The sequence below is a fragment of the Malaclemys terrapin genome, chromosome 4 (assembly GCF_027887155.1).
Source record: "Malaclemys terrapin pileata isolate rMalTer1 chromosome 4, rMalTer1.hap1, whole genome shotgun sequence".
Classification (NCBI taxonomy): domain Eukaryota; kingdom Metazoa; phylum Chordata; order Testudines; family Emydidae; genus Malaclemys; species Malaclemys terrapin.
The window spans coordinates 124,898,988-124,922,749 of record NC_071508.1 but is presented as its reverse complement, the minus strand read 5'-3'; the positions used below and the strand labels follow the sequence as shown (position 1 = coordinate 124,922,749).

The following is a 23,762-nucleotide window of genomic DNA, read 5'->3' as shown; positions in this document are numbered from 1 at the left end:
TTTCATGCAGGGAGGGAGGGAGGGAGGGAGTGAGGCTGTACCCAGAACCACCTGCGACGATGTTTTTTGTCCCATCAGGCACTGGGATCTTAACCCACAATCCCAATGGGCGCAGGAGACTGCGGGAACTATGGGATAGCTATGGAATTGCTACCCACAGTGCAACGGTGCAGAAATCGACGCTAGCCCCGGTACTTGGACGCACACCACCGAATTACTGTGCTAGTGTGGCCGCACTCATTTCGACTTTATACAACCTGTTTCTCAAATCCGAATTATCTAAATTCGGATTAATCCCGTAGTGTAGACATACCCTCAGAGTCCTTCCCAATGCCTCCAGGCTCATTGCATTGTGGGCAACCTTCACGGCATATTGTAGGATCCCTGTTAGCATCCGAGGGAATTGTGGGAGCAAGGTTCAGACACCCATCAGACCTTCCTAGACCACACCTTGTCCCTGCACCATTTGTGAACTGGCTGAGGCCTTGAAGAATGCAACATTCATTATTATAACAGGACTGTATATATTACTGTGCATCTGATGCTCCACTCCCCTGCATGCATAGTTATTTATAGCTGTGCAGCGTTGAGGTGGAATGCATCCAGATCAGAATGGCATCATTTTACACCCCCTTTGCACTTTGATTTGGGAGCATTTTACACCACTTTGTCCAGGTGTAAATGACTAAACACATGTAATGCCAGGAGAATCAGGACTTGTGTTGTTGCAATTTTAAGGCCTAAATTCCATTCCGAGTTTCACTGGTTTAAATCTGGGATAACCATCACTTCAGCTTTATATGGGTGTAAGTAAGCACGAAACCCAGACTTTAAGCCCTGTTCTGGTCTCACTTACAGTCCGCATGTCCCGGAATTCAACATTAGAGCTCATCTGCACGTTTTTTCCCCCCGTGGAAAATTCTGATGAAAACAAAAAAAGTCAGTTTTCTCGGAAATTTCATTTTTCCCTCTGAAAACTCAAAGATTTTCCCTGAAAACAGGAACTGAGGCACCACCTGCAGTTTGCTCCGCTATGCGCCAGGATCATCAGCTGCACTACATCTCTCATAATTAGGCTCCGAATTTTTTTTTACCGGTAAATCTCAGTAAATGTCACTTTCACCATACACATACAAACCAACACAAAATATTTCCATTGGTAATAATAGAAATGTACAGATAGGCAAGGTAAGAAAAATGCCACTTGAGAACTTATTAGAGTTTGATTTTAGCATATCTACTTTGTATATTTTGACATGTGCTGTTGACAATTTGTGTTTTAACAGGTCTAAAGCTTTAACATTTTGAATCTCAACATCTACTATTGTTAAATGTGTGACCCCCCCCACCCATTTCCTGCAACTGTGAAAGTTTAAATTGATAAAAATAATTTTTAAACTGCTTTAAAATAAACGTCAATGTTATCTAACAACATTGTAATAAAAATCAAATTATTGAAGTGAATTCGTCATGCTCCATGATCTCCCCTCTTGGTGAGGAGAAGCTGTACATCATGGAGTTCCTGGTTATGGTGCAATATGGGAGATAAAGTGCAGAAAGGGGATATGAGGAGCAAACTGCAACACCTCTGAGATGCCACAACTCCCATTTTCAGCCAAAATATTTTGGTTTGTAGCGGAAATATTTCAACAAAAATTTTAATTTTTTGGTGAAAAATTTAAATTGGTCAAGAAGCCAATTTTTCATCAAAAAACAGCTTTGATGGGAATTTTTTTGACCAGTCCTAGTTTATATAGTGCAAACAAAGAGTGATGCATTGCACCTTTTTCAATAAAAATGATACCCATCAGTTTTCTCCTTTGTAAAACTTTGTATGGGTATGCTGGGAGATGTGGAAGGTGTAATACACAAAGGAAATGCAGAATATCTGTCCGTGGTGGAGAAGAGAAGAGAGTGGAGAAAGATGCCTGAATGAGTAAGGTGTACAAAGCCTATGCTCTGGATTTTTTAAAAGTCTTGGTGAAGCTGAGTGCACGTTACCCTGGTAAATTAAGCCTAACACAACTTTAAGTTGCCTGACTGCCCTTTTTTATGTTGTCCTACAGCTCATAGACTTTGGTAGAATTACTGGCGGGCCAGATTTTCACAAGGATAAACTGCTGTTGAAGCATTCCTCTAACGTACTAGGCAATAAAAATGCTTTCCTTTCCCAGCTCTTTCCACTTGTTTTTTTCCCTTGAAGAGACTCTTACTGTACAGCTTTGCTTGACTTCCCCATGTCCCTCTTACTGTGTTTTGGCAGTCATGCAGTGGAGGTCTTTTCTGAGAGCTTTTTTTCAAAGCTCCTAACCTGTGGACTGACCAGTGATAAATAACCCCAGTTAATGTAACCATATCACCTTCCACCTGAGACTCTCAAAGCATTTTTACAAACATTATTGAGTTACACCTAATGGAAGAATTATCCTCATTTTACAGATGGGGAAACTGAGACACGGATAGGTGACTTGACTTGCTCAGGGTCCCATAGGAAGCCTGTGGTGGACCAGAAAAAAAAATCCCAGCTCTTCTGAGTTCTGTTCCCACACCTTCACCATAAGACCAATTTCCCATCTCAACAATAAGCAGCAATTTTTGGATTCTTAGAAGAACACCACACAGCAATGATTCTGTTTTGGGAAAGGAGTGAGACCGAGCTGAGGATAATTAATCTATGAGGTTCTAAAATTGAGCCCTTGCTTTAGTTCCCAAGAGGGTGCAGTGGGGCAATTTTTGTTCTGTGTCTGTACAGCACCTAGCACAATGAGGTGCTGGTCCATGACTCGGGCTATGTTATAATAACTGGGCCTATAAATTCACTTCTCACAGTTGAGCTCACAATTAAGGTAAGGAAATGTTCACAGAATGTCACAGTAACATATAACAATAAACAAATGGTAATACAATAAGTAATAATGCTCACAATCAAAGAAGACAAGCAACAGATGAAAGATGGGAGGAAAAAACACAATATTAATATAATGAATTAATATTAATGGTCCCCCTCCAGGTAAGCCATTATTAGTTGGCTAACTCCTTAGGTGTCATGGGAGACTTGACCATGAGAAAGCATCTGAATGTCTGAGCTATTAAACTCATATTATACTTGAACTGAGTCAAAGGCCATTAACCTAGTACTGAACTTCTTGTTATCGGCATTGAGTTCCTCCAGCTTTTCCAGCTGATAAGTCACTTTGTACCTTCTGTTTCAATTTCTCCCCTTGGCAACAGGGAATTGAAACCCTTGTTATGACATTGAAAAAGTCTCGGGCCAACTGCTGTAAATCAGTATAGCCGAGAACTTGTCCCCAGATGTAATTTCAAACAAGTCCACAGAAAAACACACATTGCAACATAATGATACTTGGCATTTACATAGCAATTTTCAGATACGGATCTTAGTGGATGTTTTACAAACAACAAATTAACTATTCTCACACTGTGGTCCAATATGTTTTATTGAATCGATTTTAGTCTTACTTTTTGGTCAAAGAATGGAATATCATAAATGACTCCTTACTAATTTCACTGGAGGTGCCATGGATGAAACCCACAGTTAGTAATGGACTAATCCTATACCCATATAGCAAAACCAATGTAATTTTCATTTGCATTATTGGTGGGCTTTTTGCCTTTTGAGTTACAGTCCAGTAATTGTGTGGACAGATGCCAAACTTGTGAGTGTATGGAAGCCACAAATATTAAAAATGAAGGCACTAGAAAGAAGCATTTCACAGTAAGAAAAGTCAGTAAGTCTGAGGAAGCTTGTATATTTCCTCTCTTCCATTGCTTTGGAAACTGCAACACATTAATACAAAACAGGGTCAGACAGTTGCTTTCCCCTTGTTTTTAGGAGTTTGTATTACACCACCACTGCCTGCTGGAACTTGGCTTCGGAACTTCTTGGTGATTCCCATTTTTCTGCTCTGAGTTTGGTCTCCAAGACTAGATAGCAATGCCCCAGATTCATCAGGCTGAGTCGCTAATTGCTGGATATGCTTTTTTTCCAGAATGAATTCCTAGTATAAAGAGAGAGAGGTGCAGTGGAATGGCTGAGAGTCAGGGAAATATTATTCCAGTTTTATAGATGGGGAAACTGAGGCACAGAGTCATTAAGTGACTTGCCTAAAGTCACACAGTGAGTCACTAGGAGAGCTAGGAACTGAACTCAGATCTCCCGAGTCCCAGTTCCAGGTTTTAACTGCTATGCAGTGAGCCCTCTCCCACTGTGTATATAACTAACCTCTACATATGTTGCTAGTACATGCACTACTGCGTTTGCTAGAAGGCTCCAAAACACTCATCCTTGAATGAGCCAGACATCAGAGTCGCTTAAATTTTAGCTGCCTATACAATCTGTATCCCCTTAGCAGCAGGCACCCTGCTATCCTGAGCAGCTTTCCTATTAATGCTACAGCAATGTTTGTTACTTACTTGGATCATGTCCAGTTTTGACAACCATTCCATTTCCTGCAAGGGGCCATAATACTGCGTGTGGCACTGCTCAGCCAGGTTGGCGATAGCTAACAACAAGCTGCCTAGCTCTTGACTCTGCAAAGGCATAAAAGACGTTGGTGAATTTTGCCCCACAGAACACTTTGCGCACAAGTGTGCCTGGGATTGCCAACCTCCATGATGAGGAAACGTCTCTCAAGGCTACTACACAGGAGTTTGGCTGGGTAACAATTCTGCTGTGAGATCTAGCTTCTCCTCAATGTGCGACCCAACTGCGCTGCTGCCTATATCTCTACCCCCATTTCCTCCTACATCCCGCTCTTGGCTCCTCCATTCTACCCAAGCTTCTCTTTCCTCCTCACTTTGTGCCCTTCTCAGCCTCAGCAACTGCTAATAATGACACTGGCCCTTCATCCTATACCTGCGAAACCCCCTCCTAACTGCTTTTCCCCCCCTCCCAGATGTCTTCTCCCCCATGGGGCTAGTCAGATTGGGGTTCCTCCAGATTGCCAGGCTTGCAGAGTTTAGCAATTTTCCACAAGCCCCTGTTGCCTCCTGCCTGGGCTCTCTGTCATGCCCCAGCCCATGGCATGGCTCCCACTTGCTGTTGTGGCTGCCTCACTTGGTGATGAGAGGCAGCAGCACTAGAGAGAAAGTGCTGTGCTAAGTGGCAGCTGTGGGTGGGGAGAGGCACAGAAGTAGGGCATTGCACGAGAGTGAAACCTAGGAAGATGAAGGGATGAGTGGGGAAAAGGGGAAACCAGAGGGAGCTCTGGGAGGGGCTAGTGAGGGAGACGGGAAAAAAGATCAAGAGGGAGAGGGGGAAAACTGGGTAGTAACTCATGGAGTGGGAGGAAGACAGTGTGTCTATAGGGTTGGACTGGAAAAGTCTCTCTAGGTGTCAGCTGGGGGCTAGGTTGGGAGAAAACTTGTCTGTATGGAGAAAGGATTGTGCCTAAGGGCCTTGACTGAAATCCCCAGTTTAGACAATCAGTGACTAGCCCTCTTCACAAGTACAAACTCTTAGAGTAGACAAGAAAAGCCACTTGAAGTTCAAACTCACTGCTTGAAACTGGGCTAGACTGCACTGGCCACAAGTCATGGCCTACAGCCTCTTTGCTGGCAACAGTAGGGGTTTGCAGTGGTGCAGCTATACCAGTGGCTAGTCACTTATAGCTGTAACAGAGGCAAATCTTCAGTGTAAACAAGGCTTGAATCCATCCGTGGAAACCACTGAAGATGTAGTGTTTGGAGAAAGTTGCTGCAGATTTTATGGTAGCTTCTGGCTTTAACATTGTCCTTTTGGAAAGAACTGAAGTTTAACAACGTAGGGCTAAACCCAGAGCTCCTTACACAACGTTCCCGCTGACTTCAGTGAGGACTTGCCCTGACTTGGAAGTTTAGCCAACAGCAAACAACCAACTAGATGAAAGTAAATAATAAGTTGGAGAGCAAACCAAGAAGAGTGATGATCTTAGAACAATGGGCAAGTTAATGAATTCTGGGCCTGATCCTGCTGCCAGCTCCCCCACTTCCCTCTAAGGAAGGAGGATCAGGCCCTGAATGTTTGTGATCTCACTCGTGTGCCAGTCTTTTCAGTTAGGGTATGTGTCTCCTCTGTTTTATCCATAGCTTGTGTTCTGCTGGAAGGAACAGAAGGGGCACTTTTGAACTTACCTGATATCTGAAGTGACCTTTCTCTTGATTAATACTGACTTCCAGCTGCTTGTTTTTCTCCTGTATTCTGTTGCATTTCATCTGAAGCTCAGAAAGTTCCCTAATCAGCATCTAGGCAAGGTAAACAAGAATGCCCACTGGGGATGTGCTTTGCACTGAAGAAGGAGTCTAGCCCTAGTGTCACTCATTCTTCTAGAGCCTTTCAACTTGAAGGATCCCAAAGCACTTTACAGATTAACAAACTATGTCACTAACAGTGAGTTACACTCAAAGGCAAGTCTTTCCCTGGCCACATGGCTGCACTGGGGGAAGCACAGGCTGGACCTGTTCAACGAGTGTTGTATAGGCTACCAGCATGCCCTGCAGCCTGCCATGACTCTGAAAAAAATTGGGCTATTCTGCTCTCAATTACAGTAATATAAGTCCAAAGCAACTCCAATAAAGCTTGTCCACATGGGAAGTTATTCTGGAACAACGTAGGGTGCAAATTTAAAGAGCAATAGCAATTCTGAAGTATTTCAACACTCTTATTCCTGCAGGCAAGTGTCCACAACAGGGAGCAACTCCACAATAGCTATTCTGGGTCAACTTCCTTATTTAGACAAGCCCTCACTCTGGATTTACACTGATATAACTGAGCACAGAATTTGGCCCCTAATGCCAGGTTCCTGGCCTTTGACAGAACAATGCCTCCAGGTGCAACTCAAATGCTACTGTGATGGCCACCATCTTGGCCAACAAACAGGGGAATAAACAAGGGCCCCAAAGAGCTGGAACCATAAGTCTTCCCCTTCCCTTGTAAGAGCCTGGATCTAGCCCTCTGTTTTTATTAACAGAAAAGGTTAAGGATTATTCACTGTATTAAAAATAAAACACCCGGAGAAACTCTTCTCTATCAGGAATCTCCTTCAGTGGCCACAGTTTATAAGCGCAGGTCTACATTGTGCTAGAAGACCATTACTACATAGTCTGTAGTCCAATGCTGTGGACCATTACTACATAGTCTGCCCTTGGGCCTGCCTGACCCAATAGCCATGGGACATTCTGATGCGGGATGGAGTGCAGAATGTGCCATAGAGATTGACACTACTCATCTGAGAGTAGAAATTTGCCCAGGGTGATCAAGTGATGAGAATGTACATAGTGTTTGTGATCAGCAATATTCCAGAAATCATTGTCCCTTTCAGCAGTTACATATGGTTGCCAATTTTGGTTGGACATATTCCTGGAGGTTTCATCACATGACATAATCTTTAATTCTGGAGACTCCAGGACAAACCTGGAGGGCTGGGGGATGGACCCCAGCTAAGGGTTCAGTGGAAGTCGCTGGTGCTCAGTATCTCACAGAATCAGACCCTGGCTTAACTCTCTTGAACTAACTACTATCTAATATACCATAAATAACATGCTTGATAACATTACAAGTTTTGTGGTATCATGTTCCCGTTGCAAGGTTTCAAGGTCACGCTGGCTTTTCTCAAAGTCATCTGACAGAGTGATCAAGTTCTTTATCAAGGTCTGGTTTGTAGCTGACAGCGTCTCATGCCGTCTGATAGCTCCAATGACAGAATCTGTACCATACTCCAGATAGTCTGTAGTGAGACACAGGGGAAACACAGCACAAAGGGAAAACAGACTTAACTTACCAGGTATTAGAGACACTTTATTTTCCTCACTTTTCAAGTTATGTACCGGATCCTTTAAGCAATTGAGGGTATGTCTACACTGCAATAAAACACCCAGAGCTGGCCCATGTCCGCTGACTTGGGCTCATGGGGCTCAGGCTGGAGCCAGGGTTCTGGACCCTCCCCCTTCACCGGGTTCCAGAGCCTGGGCTCCAGCCCAGGCCCAAACAGCTACACTGCAATTTTATAGCCCAGCAGCCCAAGCCCAAGTCAGCTGACATGAGTCAGCTGTGGGTGTTTTATTGCAATGTAGACATACCCTAAGTGGCTCAGGGGAGACACTGTGTATTTGCAACTCCCACACCTTCCAGGAGGGGCCAATTGCACAATTGGGCCCTGTCCATGCTAAATAAAGCTTTTCCATGAAAACTGACTCAATATTGCCAACTGCAAACATTCAAACCTTAAAATGAGATTTTTTTTTTAAATATTAAATTTGGAGTTATTTTTAGTTGCCTTCCAGTTTTTGGAGCCTTCAAGGTTCATGTTTTCAATCTTTTCTCCACAACCACAAGAGCCAGAAGCGGATATTTTTAAAATGAAAGCTGAGAGTCTTATGACTTATGAGAGTCAGCTGACTTCAGGAACTGGGATTTTAAGACCAGCAAGTATTGCGAGACTCATGATAAAGTTGCAAGAGTTGGAAACACTGTAATGGATATCTGAGAAGAAAAAAAAGACTTCTTGTCCTGACAGCATGTAGGCACGTAAGAAAATCAGATGGCTTGAGTGACTTAATTCCATAAAAATGTACCAAGTTTTTGAGCAATTGACACTGTTTTTATTAATGACCTTAGCACAAAAAGTTAGACTGTGCTAATGAAATTTGCTGATGATACAAGGTTGGGAGGCATCATCATTATAGAGGAGGACTGGAATATTTAAAAGGGAACTCTGGATGACCTTGAAGGCTGGAGTGACAGAAATGGGATGAAATTCAATAGTACAAAGTACAAGGTCATGCATTAGGAGGGTCTTATTGTAAGAATTTCTGCTACAGGGGGCTCATCAGTTGGAAGTGACAAGAAGAGGAGAGAGACCTGGGTAGGTGGGTTGATCACAGGATGACTACAAGCCAGCAATGTGATGCAGCTGTGAAAAAGTCAAATGCAATCCTAGGATGTATTACGTATTGCCAGTAGAGATAGAGAAGTATTAATGCCATTATACCAGGTACTGGTGAGACCTCATCTGGAATACTGTGTACACAGTACAGCTCTTGTCACCAGGGGTGAAAGTAATTTACAGGACTTACTGGTACTGCCAGAGTCCTGAGGTGGCGTGGCCTCATCCGGAAAAGGCATGGCCTCAACCGGAAGAGACAGGGCCTCTCAAGATTTAAAGGCCCTGGGGCACTGGGTGTGTCTGGGAGCCCCAGGGCCTTTAAATCAACCTGGGGCTCCCAGCTGCAGAGGTGTCTGGGAGCCCCCGGGGCTCAGGGGCAAATTAAAGGGCCCGCGGCTCCAGCCGCCGCGGAGCTCCGGGCCCTTTAAATCCCAGCCCAGCAGCCGGGCTCAGGCGTGGATTTAAAGGGCCCGGAGCTCCCGCCGCTGCGGGGAGCCCCAAGCCCTTTAAATCCCGGCCCTAGCCCAGCTGCCGGAGCTGGGGGCAGGATTCAAAGGGCTCTGGGCTCCCTGCAGACGCGGGACCGTAGAGCCCTTTAAATCCCGGCCCCAGCCCGGCAAGCAAGTTTTAAAGGGCTCTGGGCTCCCCGCGGCGGGGAGCCCAGAGCCCTTTAAATCCCCGCCGTGGAAGCCGGTGCGGTCCGGCACGGTGTACTGGCTCTTGCCGGTATGCCATACCGTACCATACCCGCTTACTTTCACCTCTGCTTGTCACCCATATTCAAGAAAGATGAATTCAAACTGGAACAGATGCAGAGAAGAGCTACTAGGATGACCAGGAGAATGGAGGGCCTGTCTTATGAAAGGAGACTGGAAGAGCTTGGCTTGTTTAGTCTCTCAAAGAGAAGGCTGAAAGGGGATATGAGTGCTCTCAATAAATATATCGAGGTGTAGAGGAATAAATACCAGATAGTGTTAAGAGCTATTTAAGCTAAAGGACAATGTTGGCACAAGAACAAATGGGTATAAAATGGCCATGAACAAATTCAGGCTGGAATTAGAAGAAAGTTTCTAATCATCAGAAGGGTAAAGTTCTAGAACAACATCCCAATAGGAGTTGTGGGGAGAAATAATTGGATTAGTTTTAAGAGAGAGATGGACAAATTTATGAGTATGATTGAATGACAGGGCTGCTTGTGATGATAAGGGGCAGGGTTCAGCAGCCCCAGTGATCAATTGCAATTTATGTCTTATGTTCCTAAAACCTTATGCTTCAGGGTGTCAGTTGGCCAACTGCAGGGGTCAGGAAGGGATTTCCACTCCCTCCCCCAATGGATTCTGGGAGTTGGGGTTATCTCCTTCCTCTGAAGCATCATGGATGGCCATGACTGGAGAGGGGACACTGGGTGAGGTGGGCCAGGGCTCTGAGGGGCCACCGAGCATTCTCTCTCTCAGGTGCTTGGCTGACTGGCTCTTGCTCATGTGTTCAGAGTCTATGATCCCCATAGTGGGGTCAGGAAAGAATTTCCCCTCAAGTCAAATTGGCAGTGACCTTGGGGGTTTTCACCTTCCTTTGTAGCATGTGGGTGCAGGTCACTTGCCGGGATTATCTGGGTCCATGTCACTTAATCAATTCCCTGCCATTGCAGGGGCCTTCGGCACTGGTGCATTAGTCGCTCCTATTCTCTGCCTGTGGCACACAACAGTCTGATCTCCTGTAGGCTGTAATACTTTAGTCTCATTTCAGTTGTTGGGTTTAGTGTGTGGGTGCTGCGTGGTGTTGGTGCCCTGTGATATTCAGGAGGTCAGACTAGATGAGCTGGTGGTTCAAATTCTATGATTATGTCTCTACGACAATATAATGCAGTCCATTTTAAGAGATGTACTGAAATGTAGCTGTACCTCTCCACCACTGGATGGCACTGGTTCTATTACAGGGACATTTCACTTGTGGGAAGCTTGGTCAGAGGCTATAAGAGTTTTTCACAGGACAGAATATTGATATCATATAACAACAAGAGAATCTAAGTGCAGAATCAGAAGAACCAGGTTCTCCGGCAATAGGATGGGACAAGAATTAAGATTTTGTACCAAAAAGTAAAATATGGCATAGAAGAGTCTGCTTAAAAGAATCTACTCTTAGTCATGAATTCTGAGTTAAGCAGGTATTCGCATCACGCAAACGTGACCGGGTTGTGAAGGGAAACTGGTAAATTTCCATGGCTCAGGTTCTGAATGTTGCTAAGAGATGAATAATCTATAGACTTAACACCTGACTAGATGTTAAATGGCTGTCAGAAGAGATATCTATGATAATCTGATTACCTTTTAGTGCACAATTATCACTTCAGCCTTGAGTCTGGGCTAGAGAACCAAGACCTGACATACTCGAAAGAACTCAGATGGATGTTTTGATGCATTTAAGCACATTCTTATTCTATGAGGAATGTGCAAGTAACAAGGCATAATCTGAGATTTGGAAAAATTAATTAAGTATCTGATATGCAAATAATAAGCTGCACTGTATTTACTTATGATAGGAATAAACTGAAAGATAAACCACATATTTTAAAACTAGATGAGCTTATATCAGCCAAAATACCACGCCTGTAAGCTAAAATAGGGTTTCTCAACTTTTCACGTTGGTGACCCCCAAGTCAAAAGCGAAAATGTTCATGACCCCATTACATTTAGTACAAGAGTTACAAGGTATCAGTGATAAACTCTATAGGCTTATCATTGTTATTTGTGCTTTGAGATGTTGCCAGAGAATGCTTGCCCTTGGAGGGTAAGAGTGTGCGAGGAGTGGAGGAGTTCCTTTACTTTATATTGTAATAAAATATTTAATGCTTCCCTCTACTTCACCCACCCCCTGATTACCTTTCATGACCTTGTGACCTCTGGGTTGCAACTCACAGGTTGAGAAACACTGAGTGAGAAGTTAGTCTGGAGCATCTTCTAGTGACTCCAATTGTTTAATAAATAGGGAAGGAGAAATGGTCTGGGCCAAGGATGCCTAAAAGATCCCCAGAAGCTTTGGCAGGAGTCATCTGTGGATCATCACTCTACTGCTGGGCACAATGGATCTGCCCACTGCAAGGATAAAACTTAGCTTTCGTGGGGGGCTGGTCCATGGCTGTGGAACAAACTCCCACGGGAGCTAAGAACTGCCTGAAACCTCATCCCTTTCTATTCCAAGGATAAGCTGCATGTCGGACTTTTCTTTCCATAGCAAACATGCAGAGCAGAGCAGAAATAAAGTTCCGATGACTAGGCTATGTGGCCAGGTGACAGGAGCAAAATGAGTCAGTGAAAGTTACTACTATTACACTTAAGGAGACTGCAGATGTAGTGTAAGAGCACTTACTGTCAGGCAACTGGTCAATGACTTTCAGTAGGAAATCCTCATACACTTTTTGCTTGGCTACCTTCTTTTGCAGCTTCTGTTGTCTGTAAAAATGCAGCAAGAAATATTTAAAGTTTAATAAAAACCAATGAGAGCACAAGGAGCTAATTACATGAATCCCCTGTGTCAATTATGGCTTCTTGTCACACTTGCACTACCCATGGGAAAGGATTTCCCTTATAGTAATGTGAATAATGGTGTAAGTATGTTGCATATAAATGCCATAGCATCCTTCATCAGATCCAAAAGTGCCCAACCAGTTCAGCCTCCCAACACCGCGCAGAAGTTAGTGTTGTTAGAATAGCATTACTGTACTATTATAGTCATAGTGTATTTTCATAAATGAGTAAACTGAAGCAATGAGAGGTTAAGTGACTTGCCCACGATTATCTAGCTAGTCTGTGACAAAGCCAAGAACCCAACACTCTTGGGACCTTGTACCAATAAAGTCAATGGGAATTTTGTCAATTACCAATGAGATTAGGACTCTAGTGGCCTGCTTGAACCACGGGATCATCCCATCTATCCTGGGGAGGAGTGACTGAAAAAGATTTGGGGGTCGTGGAGAGTAATCAGCTGAACATGAGCTCCCAGCACGATGTGGTGGCCAAAACAGCTGTGATCCTGTGATGCATATAGAAGGGAATCTCGTGTAGGGGTAGGAGGGTTATTTTACTTCTTGTTTTGGCAATTGTACGACCACTGATAGAACCCTGTATCCAGTTCTGATGGCCACAATTCAAGAAGGATGTTGATAAATTGGAGAGGGTTCAGAGAAAAGCCAGAAGAATGATTAAAGGATTAGAAGACATGTCTTATGGTGATTGAGCTCTTAGGTATATCTACACAGCAGCTAGACATCCGCAGCTGGCCCATGCCAGCTGACTCGGCTCGCGGGGCTTAGGCTGCGGGGCTATTTCACTACTGTGTAGAAGTCTGGGCTCAGGCTGGAGCCCAGGCTCTAGGACTTTGCGAGGTGGGAGCATCCCAGAGCTCGGGCTACAGCCCAAGCCCAGAAGTCTACACAGCAATGAAGCAGGCCAAACCCTGTGAGCCCAGGTCAGCTGGCATCGGGCAGCTGCAGGTTTTTCTTTGTATGTAGACATACCCTTTGTGTTTATCTATTTAGCTTAACAAAGAAAAGGTTAAGGGTTGACTTGATTACAGTCTATAAGTACCTACATAAAGAACAAATATTTAACAGTGGGCTCTTCAGTCAAGCAGAGAAAGTTATTACACGATCCAATGGCCAGAAGCTGAAGCTAGACAAATTCAGTCTGGAAATAAGGTATGAATTTATAATGATGAGAGTGCAGTTAGCCATTGGAACAATTTATCAAAAGTTGTGGTGGATTCTCCATCATTGACAATTTTTAAATCAAGATTGGATGGTTTAGATATGCTTTAGGAATTAGTTTGGGGAAGTTTTCGGGCCTACGCTATACAGGACGTCACACTAGAGGATCAGAATGGTCTCTTCTGGTCTCGGAATATATGATGCTAGGACTGGATGACGGGATGGATCACTCAATAATTGCCCTGTTCTGTTCATTCCCTCTGAAGCATCTGGCATTGGCCTCTGTCAGAAGACAGGATACTGGGTAGATGGACCTTTGGTCTGACTCAGTATGGCCATTCTTATGTTCTTTTGAGTCTAACCATGACAAACGTTTTTCCCCCATAGCCACAAGGGCTTTTATCTTCTGATGGTAAAAAGCAAAAAAAGAACAGTCGTGTTAAGGCCCAGGACCAGGAGATTTGGATTCTATTCCTGCCTCTCACACAGACTTCCTGTGCAAACCCCTTTGTCTCTCTAATCTCCTGTTTGCCCATCTGTAAAATGAAACGTGTGCTCTGTGGACAGCTGGACCTAAATTCACCATCAAGGTGCTGGATTGTTCAGGGATTTAGTATAGTAATTCTGTACCAGCTCCATTAAAAGTGGAGGGTTTGGATTAATTAAATAGGTGTTATTTATTTTATATTAAATTCCATGTTTTTAATATCATCGCCCTGTTCTCAGTTTCTGGTGGAAGACTTAAGAGCTTCAGAACCTGTACAAGTTATTCAGTGAATTTAGCCCTTTGTTCTTAAGCTCACTGGGGCAGGGATTGTCGTTTTGTTCTGTGTTTGTGTAGTGACTCGCACAATGGGGCCTTGATCTAAGACTGGGGCTCCTAGGTGCTACCACAGTATAAATAATAAATAGCAATGTTTGCAAGCTGTCCACAAATGGAGCATGACTTTTACACGTCTTTTGTTCATAGTTGTCTCACTAATATTTTTTGCAAACAAATTCCAGCCTGAGTGTGTGTAACTAAGTGGCTACAACAAACATTCTATCTTCATCTTTCAATACGCAAGCTGTGTCGCACGGTATTGTTTCTGTTCCCTGATTGGATGACCCTTATCAACTACTACTTCTGATATCACTCAAAAGCAAATCGAAGAGATGTGAATTTGCAAAATGTTCACAAATAATTGTCTTGACTAGTCCCCCCTTTTTAACTAAAGTGCCTACCGAGTAGAATGTAGCAAAAGCAGCATACAGTAAATGGTAAGAGTACATGGGAGAGAGGAAAGTTTGACCAAAGGCCCCATGGACAATTCAGGTCTTATGAAACATACTGTTTGATTTTGATTGTTGAATGTCTCTTTGATTGTTGTAATTAAGCAGAGATGGGACCAACCTACAGAGTTACTAGGAAGAGACAGCTAACAGTTATGGGAGATTCGATTATTAGAAATATAAATTGCTAGGTTTGTGATGACTGGGAGAACCACATGGTGAATTGCCTGCCGGGTGTGATGGTTGTGGAGCTCTCGAAACATCTAGATAGACTTATGTGCAGTGCTGGGGAGGAGCCAGTGGTCATGGTACATGTAGGTACCAATGACACAGGGAAAAGTAGAAGGCAGAAAACTAAATATTGACAAATTTTGTAAGTGCTTATATACAAATGCTACAAGTCTAAATATTAAGATGGGTGAACTTGAGTGCCCGGTATTAAATGAGGATATTGATATATTAGACATCACAGAAAGGTGATGGAACCATGATAAACAATGGGACACAGTAATACCAGGGTACAAAATATACAGGAATGACAGAGTAGGTCGCACTGGTGTGGCAGTGGCCCCATATGTGAAAGCACAGAGTCAAATATGGTAAAAATCTTAAATGAATCAAACTGTACCATAAAATCTCTGGATAGAAATTCCATATTGAATAAATAGCAGTAAGAATACACTGCCAACCACCAGACCAGGACGGTGATTGTGAAATGATCAGGGAGATCAGACAGGCTATAATAACAGAAAACCCAGTAATGCTGTGGGATTTCAAATATCTCCATGTTGACTGGGACCATGTCACCTCAGAACGGGATACAGAGATAAAATTTCTAGACACCATTAATGACTGCTTCTTAGAGCAGGAGATCCTGAGACTCATAAGGAGAGAAATAATTCTTGATTTAGTCCTAAGTGGAGCCCAGGATCTGGTCCAAGAGATGAATATAGCTGAACTTCTCAATAATAGCTACCATAACGTAATTACATCTAACATCCTTGTGAGGTGGGGTGGGAGGGGGGAGATACCAAAGAAATTCACCAGTGTAGCATTTAACTTCTAAAAGGGGAACTATGCAAAAATAAGGATGCTAGTTAAACAGAAATTAAAAGGAACAGTTACAAGAGTGAAATGTCTGAAAACTGCATGGAAACTATTTAAAAACACCATAATAAAGGCTCAAACTAAATGTGTACCTAAATTAAACAAAAACAAAACAGCAAGAGGACTAAAAAAATGCCATTATGGCTAAACAGATAAAAGAGGCAGAGACAAAAAGACATCCACTGGAAGCCAATCCTACTGAGGAAAATAGAATGTAGCATAAACTCTGGCAAGTCAAGTGTGAAAGTATAATTAGGCAGGCCAAAAAAGTAATTTGAAGAGCAACTAGCAAAATAAAAAAAAATGCTGTGAGATTTTGTGTAAATTATATCAGAAGCAGGAAGCCTGCCAAACAATTAGTGGGACCACTGGAGGATGATTGAGGTGCTAAAAGAGCACTCAAGAAAGGCAAGGCCATTGTGGAGAAGCTAAATCAATTCTTTGCATCAGTCTCCACTAGTATCCTTCAGAGGATATGGTGAAGACTCTCACACCAAAGCCATTCTTTTTAGGTGACAAACCTAAGGAACTGTCCCAAATTGAGGTATTAATAGAGGAGTTTTGGGAACAAATTGAAAAATCAAACAGTAATACATCACCAGGATCAGATGGTATTCACCCAAGAGTTCTGAAGGAACTCAAATATGAAACTGCAGAACTACTAACTGTGGTATGTAACCTATCGCTGAAATCAGCCTCTGTACAGATGACTGGAGGATAGCTAATGTAATGCCGATTTTTTAAAAAGGCTCCAGAGATGATCCTGGCAATTACGGGCTGGTGAGCCTAACTTCAGCACCTGGAAAATTGGTTGAAACTATAAGAACAGAATTATCAGGCACACAGATGAACACAGTATGTTGGGGAAGCGTCAACACAGCTTTTGTAAAAGGAAATGATGCCTCACCAATCTATTAGAATTTTTTGAAGGTGTCAACAAGCATGTGGACAAGGGTGATCCAGTGGATATAGCGTATTGTACTTTCAGAAAGCCTTTGACAAGGTCCCTCAAGTAAGGAGTCATGGATCAGTAACTGGTTAAAAGATAGGAAACAAAGGGTAGGAATAAATGGTCAGTTTTAACAGGGAAGAGAGGTAAATAGTGGTGTCCCCCAGGGATTTATACTGGGAACAGAGCTATTCATTTATGACTATGTTGATCTGAAAAAAAGGGCTAAACAGTGAGAAGCAGGGATCTTAGAAATCCGCTTGCCATGGAAAAAACAAGGAACAACATTTTTATAGAACATTTTTAGTTTTTACATTTTGTGAAAAAATAAAAATATATACAGTGGAACCCTGATTATCTGATCTAATTGGAACTGTGGCCAGATCGGATAATCAAAAATGCGGATAGTCAGGAGAATGGGCCAAGCCCAGGGTAGCGGGCTTGGGCTGTCAGCCCAAAAATTGTAAATATAGCAATAAAATTTTGTGTTCAACTGATACCTGTATATATTATGGCTAGGGAAACTAAAGTTCAGTGTTTCATTTAACTGTGGAAAAACACAGATTTTCTTTTTTTTTTTTGTCAGAGATTTTTTTTTTTTTTTAAATCACGGAAAGCTAGGATCCCTGGTGAGAAGTCAAAGATTGCAGATGATACAAAAGTTACTCAAGATAGTTAAATCCAAAGCGGACTGTGAAGAGTTACAAAGAGATCTCAGAAAACTGGGTGACTTGACAACAAAATGGCAGATGAAATTCAGTGTTGATAAATGCCAAGTAATGCACATTGGAAAACATAATCCCAGCTATGCATACAAAATGATGGAGTCTAAGTTAGCTGTTACCGCTCAAGAAAGAGACCTTGGAGCACTGTGGATAGTTCTTTGAAAACATCTGCTCAATGTACAGTGGCAGTCTAAAAAGCGAACAGAATGTTAGGAACCATTAAGAAAGGGATAGAAAATAAAACAGAAAATATCAAAATGCCACTATATAAAGCCATTATACACCCACACCTTGAATAGTATGTGCAGTTCTGGTCAGCCCATCTCAAAAAGATATATTAGAATTGGAAAAAATATAGGGAAGGGGAAAAATTATTAGAGGTTTGGATTAGCTTTCACATGAGGAGAGATTAAAAAGCCTGAGACTGTTCATCTTAGAAAGAAACTAAGGGGGGGATTTTATAGAAGGTCTACAAAATCATGAATGTTGCGGAGAAATTGAATAAGGAAATGTTATTTACCCCTTCACATAGCATAAAACCCGGGGGGTCACCTAATGAAATTAATAGGCACCAGGTTTAAAACAAACAAAAGGAAGTACTTCTTCACAAAACACACAGTCAACCTGGGGCTGTTACCAGGGGAGGTTGTGAGAGCCAAAAGTATAATTGGGTAAAAAAATAATTAGATAAATTCATAGAGGCTAGGTCCACCAATGGCTGGCCAAGATGGTCAGGAATGCAACCCCATACTCTGGGTGTCCCAAACTCTGACTGCCAGAAACTGGGGCTGGAAGACAGGGCATGGATCACTCACTAATTACCCTGTTCTCTTCATTCCCTCTGAAGCATCTGGCAATGGCATCAGAAGACAGAATTCTGGGCTAGATGAACAATTGGTCTGACCCAGTAGGACTATTCTTACGTTCTTAAAGTTCTGGACTTTCTGATTTAAGCTTTCACAAAATGTGTACATGTTCAAATCTGGGGGTTTAGCTCTGTTCTGAAGGTTTTACCACTCCATGGAATGTACGTTATCTACCTGAGAAATCTGAGAAACTGAGTTGATCCTGCTAGTATTTGAACTTTCAGGGTCTAGATTACTACAATGCAAACCTGAAGTTTAGGTTTCCAAGCCACAAACACAGGTTAGAAAGACATATGCAAAATGATATAGTAAAACTCTTTAAGTGGGTGGTGGAAAGTGAACTCTTTGGATAACCCTAGATGGGTCTGTTGCATACCTGACTTTGAGTTTTTCAAGTTCTGCTACCAATTTATCTATCTCCCTCTGTTTTATTTCATTCATTTTTACTTCTGCTTTGTATTTCTGGAGTGCACGCCTCCTCTTCACATCACTTTCTTTAAGAAACTTGTCAAATTTAAGAGCTTGATTCCTGCTCTGGCAAAAAAAAAAAAAGAAAAAGAAAAAAAGATGACATATTTAATAAACCAGGGCAACACTCCATTCAGGGAAGGGACTTTGGGTAAAATCAATGAAATGTGTGCGTGTTCTGCTTGCTGATCCTTGTTAAACTAAAGTTTTACAAATCTACAAGACCAAGGTTTGTTTCCATTTATATTCCTGTAGGATGACGGATCAGGTCCCCACTAGGTACCTGACACCAACATTTGTGTCACTGCTGAATTTAGCCCTACATGTTTTACTGCATAAGCAGAGGGGAGCAGTGTCAGTCTACAGAGGCCTTCAGGATCAACCCAATGCTGATGGAGCAATCTGAAAGTCATTCTTATCACTGTGAGTGTGATCAGACAGAGGGCGAAGGAGAGCACGTTGCTCTCACTTGGGAAAAAGCATACCAGGCTGCAGCTCTTGCCTGCTCCAACATGACTCTGCCAAGCACTCAAATGCACCATTGACTGCACCAGGCCCAGAAGCAGGTGTGCAGATATGCAAACCACCAGAGCAGAGTCCTGGGAATGTGAAAAGACCAAGGCTAACTCCTCAGGGACCCTGAGTGCTCTCTTCTCATAACACAGATGGGAAATGATGCTTACATCCTGCTGCTTTTTTGCAAATTGTGCTCTCCGCTGAGCCACAGCTTCCATCCGCTCTTTAAATTCCTGCCTCTTAGCAATCAGCTCTGCCGTGACACGATCAACTTCAACCTCTTTCTTCAGAACCAAGGTTTTTTGCAAAGAGTTTGCATCAGTCTCAAGAATCTTGCTGGGGGCCTACAAGTGGAATTGGGTTTTCAAATCAATAGAGGCACATAAACTCCTGTGAAGTTCCCATAGGTCTTGCATAAAAACAAATTCAGTGCATCATTACTTTTTGTCTTAAAGTATTAAACAAAATAATAATTTTTATCCCCTTGCCCTCAAGGTACGGGTTAAAATAAGAAAACAAGGATTCAAACAAGAACATGAATGCTGCAGTTTTAGGGCCAAGTCCTGATCCTATTAAGGCAAATGACAGAGCTTTCCTTGACTGCACTGAGAGCAGACAGTAGTGGCCCAGAGCTCCCAACCTGCCAAATGTGACCACAACGTGAGAAAAGAATTTATACAGAGGGACATAAGCTATATATCAGTGCAGGGGCTTAATATCAGCTGGGCTGTATTTATTTCCTCACAGGCAACATTTTCTACAATCCAGTCTTGATGGCAATGCAATGCACACAGGACCTGATTCTCCACTGGCGTAACTCAAGAATAACTCCATTTTGGTTAATGGAATTCGACTGGGGTAAATGAGAGAAGACTCAGAATTTACCATGTTGGATAAGATGCTTCAGAAGATGGTGTTAAGGCGTTAAGATGTGACAGGACATCCCAACTACAAAGTGATTAGCAGGTGTCACTAAACCCTCAGGAGGTTTGTCATTGTCTTTTTTCTTAACCCAGTCCTGAAGTCCTTAATAAAAGTCTGTTCTACTTTCTACTGAGGTCCACAGCAAGGTTCCCATTCAGGTCAGTGGGAGTCTTCCTAACTAAAGATGTCAGGATTGGGCCCATGGAAGTTGGAAGCTTGAAGCTGAAATTTATTTCCTTATCAGAATATATTTTTCCGGCTTGGTGCCCACACTGGTTTGTTAATGCTCTTTGTTAATTGGCCTCTCGTATTTGTGTGTGTATGAAAAAGAGCACTGAGGTGTTTTTGCAAAAGAAATCCCCCATATAAAGAATGACATGGCTTGGCCAGGGTTGAGAGGCCCACATTTGAACAGAACTCTTGTCTGAGCTGTCTGCAGCATCCTTTCAAGGAACTTTCTGCAACTATGTCATCACATTACCTCAGCAACTGATACGTGGCGCTGAGGTAATTTTACTGAGGAAAAGGGTTCCACGGTCTCACCTACAGAGCTGTCCTTAGGATTTATGGGGCCCTATGCAGTATTATTAAACTGGTGCCCCTACGCTGGCATATTTGGCTTTGTGAATACTGGTGCCCCTATACTGGTGCACCTATACCAGTGCAACTGGTACCCCTGAGCCGGCGCATTCGGCTCTGTGAATATGGCCCCTGCCTTCTGCCTAGTAAGGAGGCTGCAGCGTGCACTGGATGTGCAGGAGCCGACCTGCTCTTACCTGCAGTTCCGGTCATAGATGTGGACTCCGTGGGTGGGTGCTCTGGGGCTGGAGCACCCATGTGGAACTGGCACCAAGCTCCTCCCCTCAACCCACCTCCCCCCACACCTCTCGCGCCCAGCGGCCCGGCGCTTACCATCTCCTCCCCCTCCCTCCCAGTGCTTCTGGAGTGCCGCAAACAGCTGATTTGCGGCGTTCAAGCTCCGGGAGGGAAGGGGAGGAGTGCGGATGGGGTACGTTCAGGGAAGGATGCGGGGAATAGGTGGGATGGGTATGGAGCAGGGGCAGGAAGAGGTGGGGCGGGGGCTTGGAAGAAGGGGTGGAGTGGGGACGGGGCCTGGAGCAGATGGGGTCCAGCATCCCCGGGCAAGATGAGAAGTCATCGCCTATGGTCCCGGTGGTGCCCCAAATTTTCAGGTGCCCTACGCAGCTATCCAGCCACCAAACTCAGATCCTACACCAATGAGGGCCATACAATTCCCATATAGACAGACACAGGTGATCTGAGTCTTGAAGACACATACACAGCACCCTGTTAAAGGGGAACCTCTTGAACTATGTTCCCTGTGACACACAGACACAAAAGGAGGAGGCAAAAAACCCCACATCTAACCTCGCTGATGATGGGGATATGAGTAACGTCTTTATCCTCTTCTTCCCTGGGAAAACAAATGAGAGTCACCTTTACATGGAGAGAATTAAGGACACCTTTTTGACAGGCCAGATCAGAGTGATAGAGTTTAAGGCCAGAAGGGACCACACTAGATTGTCAAGTCTGATCTCCTGTATATCACAGGCCACCAACACCACTCAGCACCCACACACTAAACCCAACAAAGAAAATGAGTCCAAAGTAAACAAGACCCACAAGAGACCAGCCTATTGTGTGCCACAGGCATGAGAATAGGAAGGATTGATGCACCAATGCCCAATCCCCTGCCATGGCAGGGAATTGATTAAGTGAGATGGACCCAGGTGTAGCTGGCAAGTGACCTGCACCCACATGCTGTAGAGGAAGGTGAAAACCTCCCAAGGTTACTGGGGGAAAATTCCTTCCCGACCTCACACATGGTGATCAGTTAGACTCTGAGCACATGAGCAAGAACCAGCCAGCCAAGCACCTGAGAGAGAGAATGCTCAGTGCCCTCTCAGAGCCCTGGCCCACCTCACCAGAGTACTATCTCTAGTCATGGCCATCCCTGTATTAACTGGGAGTGAGTCCCAGGGCTGTTGAGCCCTGCCCCTTCCCCCGCCCCCCAATCACAAGCAACTCCCTCATACAATTATACTCAAATTTGTCCAGCTCTCTCTTAAAGAGAATTAAGTTATTTGCCCTCATAATTCCTAGTGGGAGACTGTTCGAGAACCACCCCACTCAGATGTTTAGAAACCTTCTTCTAATTTCCAGCCTGAACTTTTTCATGGCAAGTTTATATCCACTTGCTCTTGTGAGAGTATTATCCATTAGCCTAAATAGCACTTCATACTCCCTGGTATTTACCCCTGATGTAATTATACAGAGCACTCATAAGCCCCCTCAGCCTTCTTTTCGCTAGGCTAAACAAGCCAAGCTTTCCAGCCTCTTCTCATAAGATAGGCCCTCCATTCCCCTAATCAGCACCTGCTCCACTTTAAATTAATCTTTCTTGAAGATGGGTGACAAGAACTGTACACAGTATTCCGGAGGAGGTCCTATAAACGCCTTGTACAATGGCATTAATACTTCTCTATCTCTACTGGAAATGCCTTCCCTAATACATCCTAGGAGCGCATTTGCCTTTTTCACAGTTGCCTCACATTGATGGCTAGTCATTCTATAATCGACCCCCACACCCAGGTCTCTCTTTTTTTGTTTCAAACTGATGAGCTCTTAGCTTGTAGCAGAAATTCTTATTATTAGACCCTAAGTGCATGACCGTGCACTTTGTACTATTGACTTTCATCCCATTTCTGTTACTACAGTCTTCAAGGTCATCCAGATCTTCCTGTATAATATTCCGATCCTCCTCTGTATTGATGATGCCTCTCAACTTTGTATGATCAGCGATTTCATTAGCACACTTCTACTTTTTGTGCCAAGGTCATTAATAAAACTTAAATCCACATGTTCAAATCCCAATAGGGTAGACTCACTTCATCTTTCTATGGCCAATAAGTTGAGTTCAGTGCTCTTTATAGTGTGAGATTCTGAAAGAGACCTCTTGTGTGCACATTAAAGGTTTCCTTCTCTTAAGACTAGAAGTTTGCCCTGGTGTCCTTAGTTAAACACTGTATAAAAGATTAATTTAGTGCTCTCACAACACCGTGAGACATACAGAAGTATTCTCAAATGTTCAGATAAGTACCTGGATAGATGAATGTTATTTTTGTTTTACAAATATGAAAAGTGAAACATTGGCAGTTGGTGACCTGCCCCTGGGCACAGAGTCAGGCAGAACTGGAACAAGAATTTAAGTTTCCATTACAAGATTAATCCCACTGCAAAATGTCTCAAGTTATCATTTTCCATTTTGGTTTGTTTGTAGTCATGAGGGTTAGAAGCCTTGAGCCTTGTATTACTGGGGATTGAAATATT

The 23,762-nt window shown here is 43.3% G+C and overlaps 1 protein-coding gene across 4 annotated transcripts in view; it reads right to left on the bottom strand.

Annotated features, from left to right (window-relative positions):
- Positions 1-3,440: 3,440 nt before the first annotated feature.
- The window catches only part of CCDC197 (coiled-coil domain containing 197), a 47,172-nt gene continuing 26,850 nt past the window's right edge, over positions 3,441-23,762 (bottom strand). For 3 of the 4 annotated variants that reach the window (XM_054026329.1, XM_054026328.1, XM_054026330.1), the window contains 8 exons: positions 21,801-21,846; positions 19,655-19,831; positions 18,880-19,037; positions 12,249-12,331; positions 7,555-7,724; positions 6,133-6,243; positions 4,435-4,551; positions 3,441-4,019 (listed from right to left, as the gene is read on the bottom strand). In XM_054026329.1, the coding sequence (XP_053882304.1) occupies positions 3,825-4,019; positions 4,435-4,551; positions 6,133-6,243; positions 7,555-7,724; positions 12,249-12,331; positions 18,880-19,037; positions 19,655-19,831; positions 21,801-21,846 (1,057 nt within the window). In that variant the 3' untranslated portion in view covers positions 3,441-3,824. The remainder of the gene's footprint in view (positions 4,020-4,434; positions 4,552-6,132; positions 6,244-7,554; positions 7,725-12,248; positions 12,332-18,879; positions 19,038-19,654; positions 19,832-21,800; positions 21,847-23,762) is intronic. The other variant, XM_054026332.1, reaches the window with a different exon arrangement.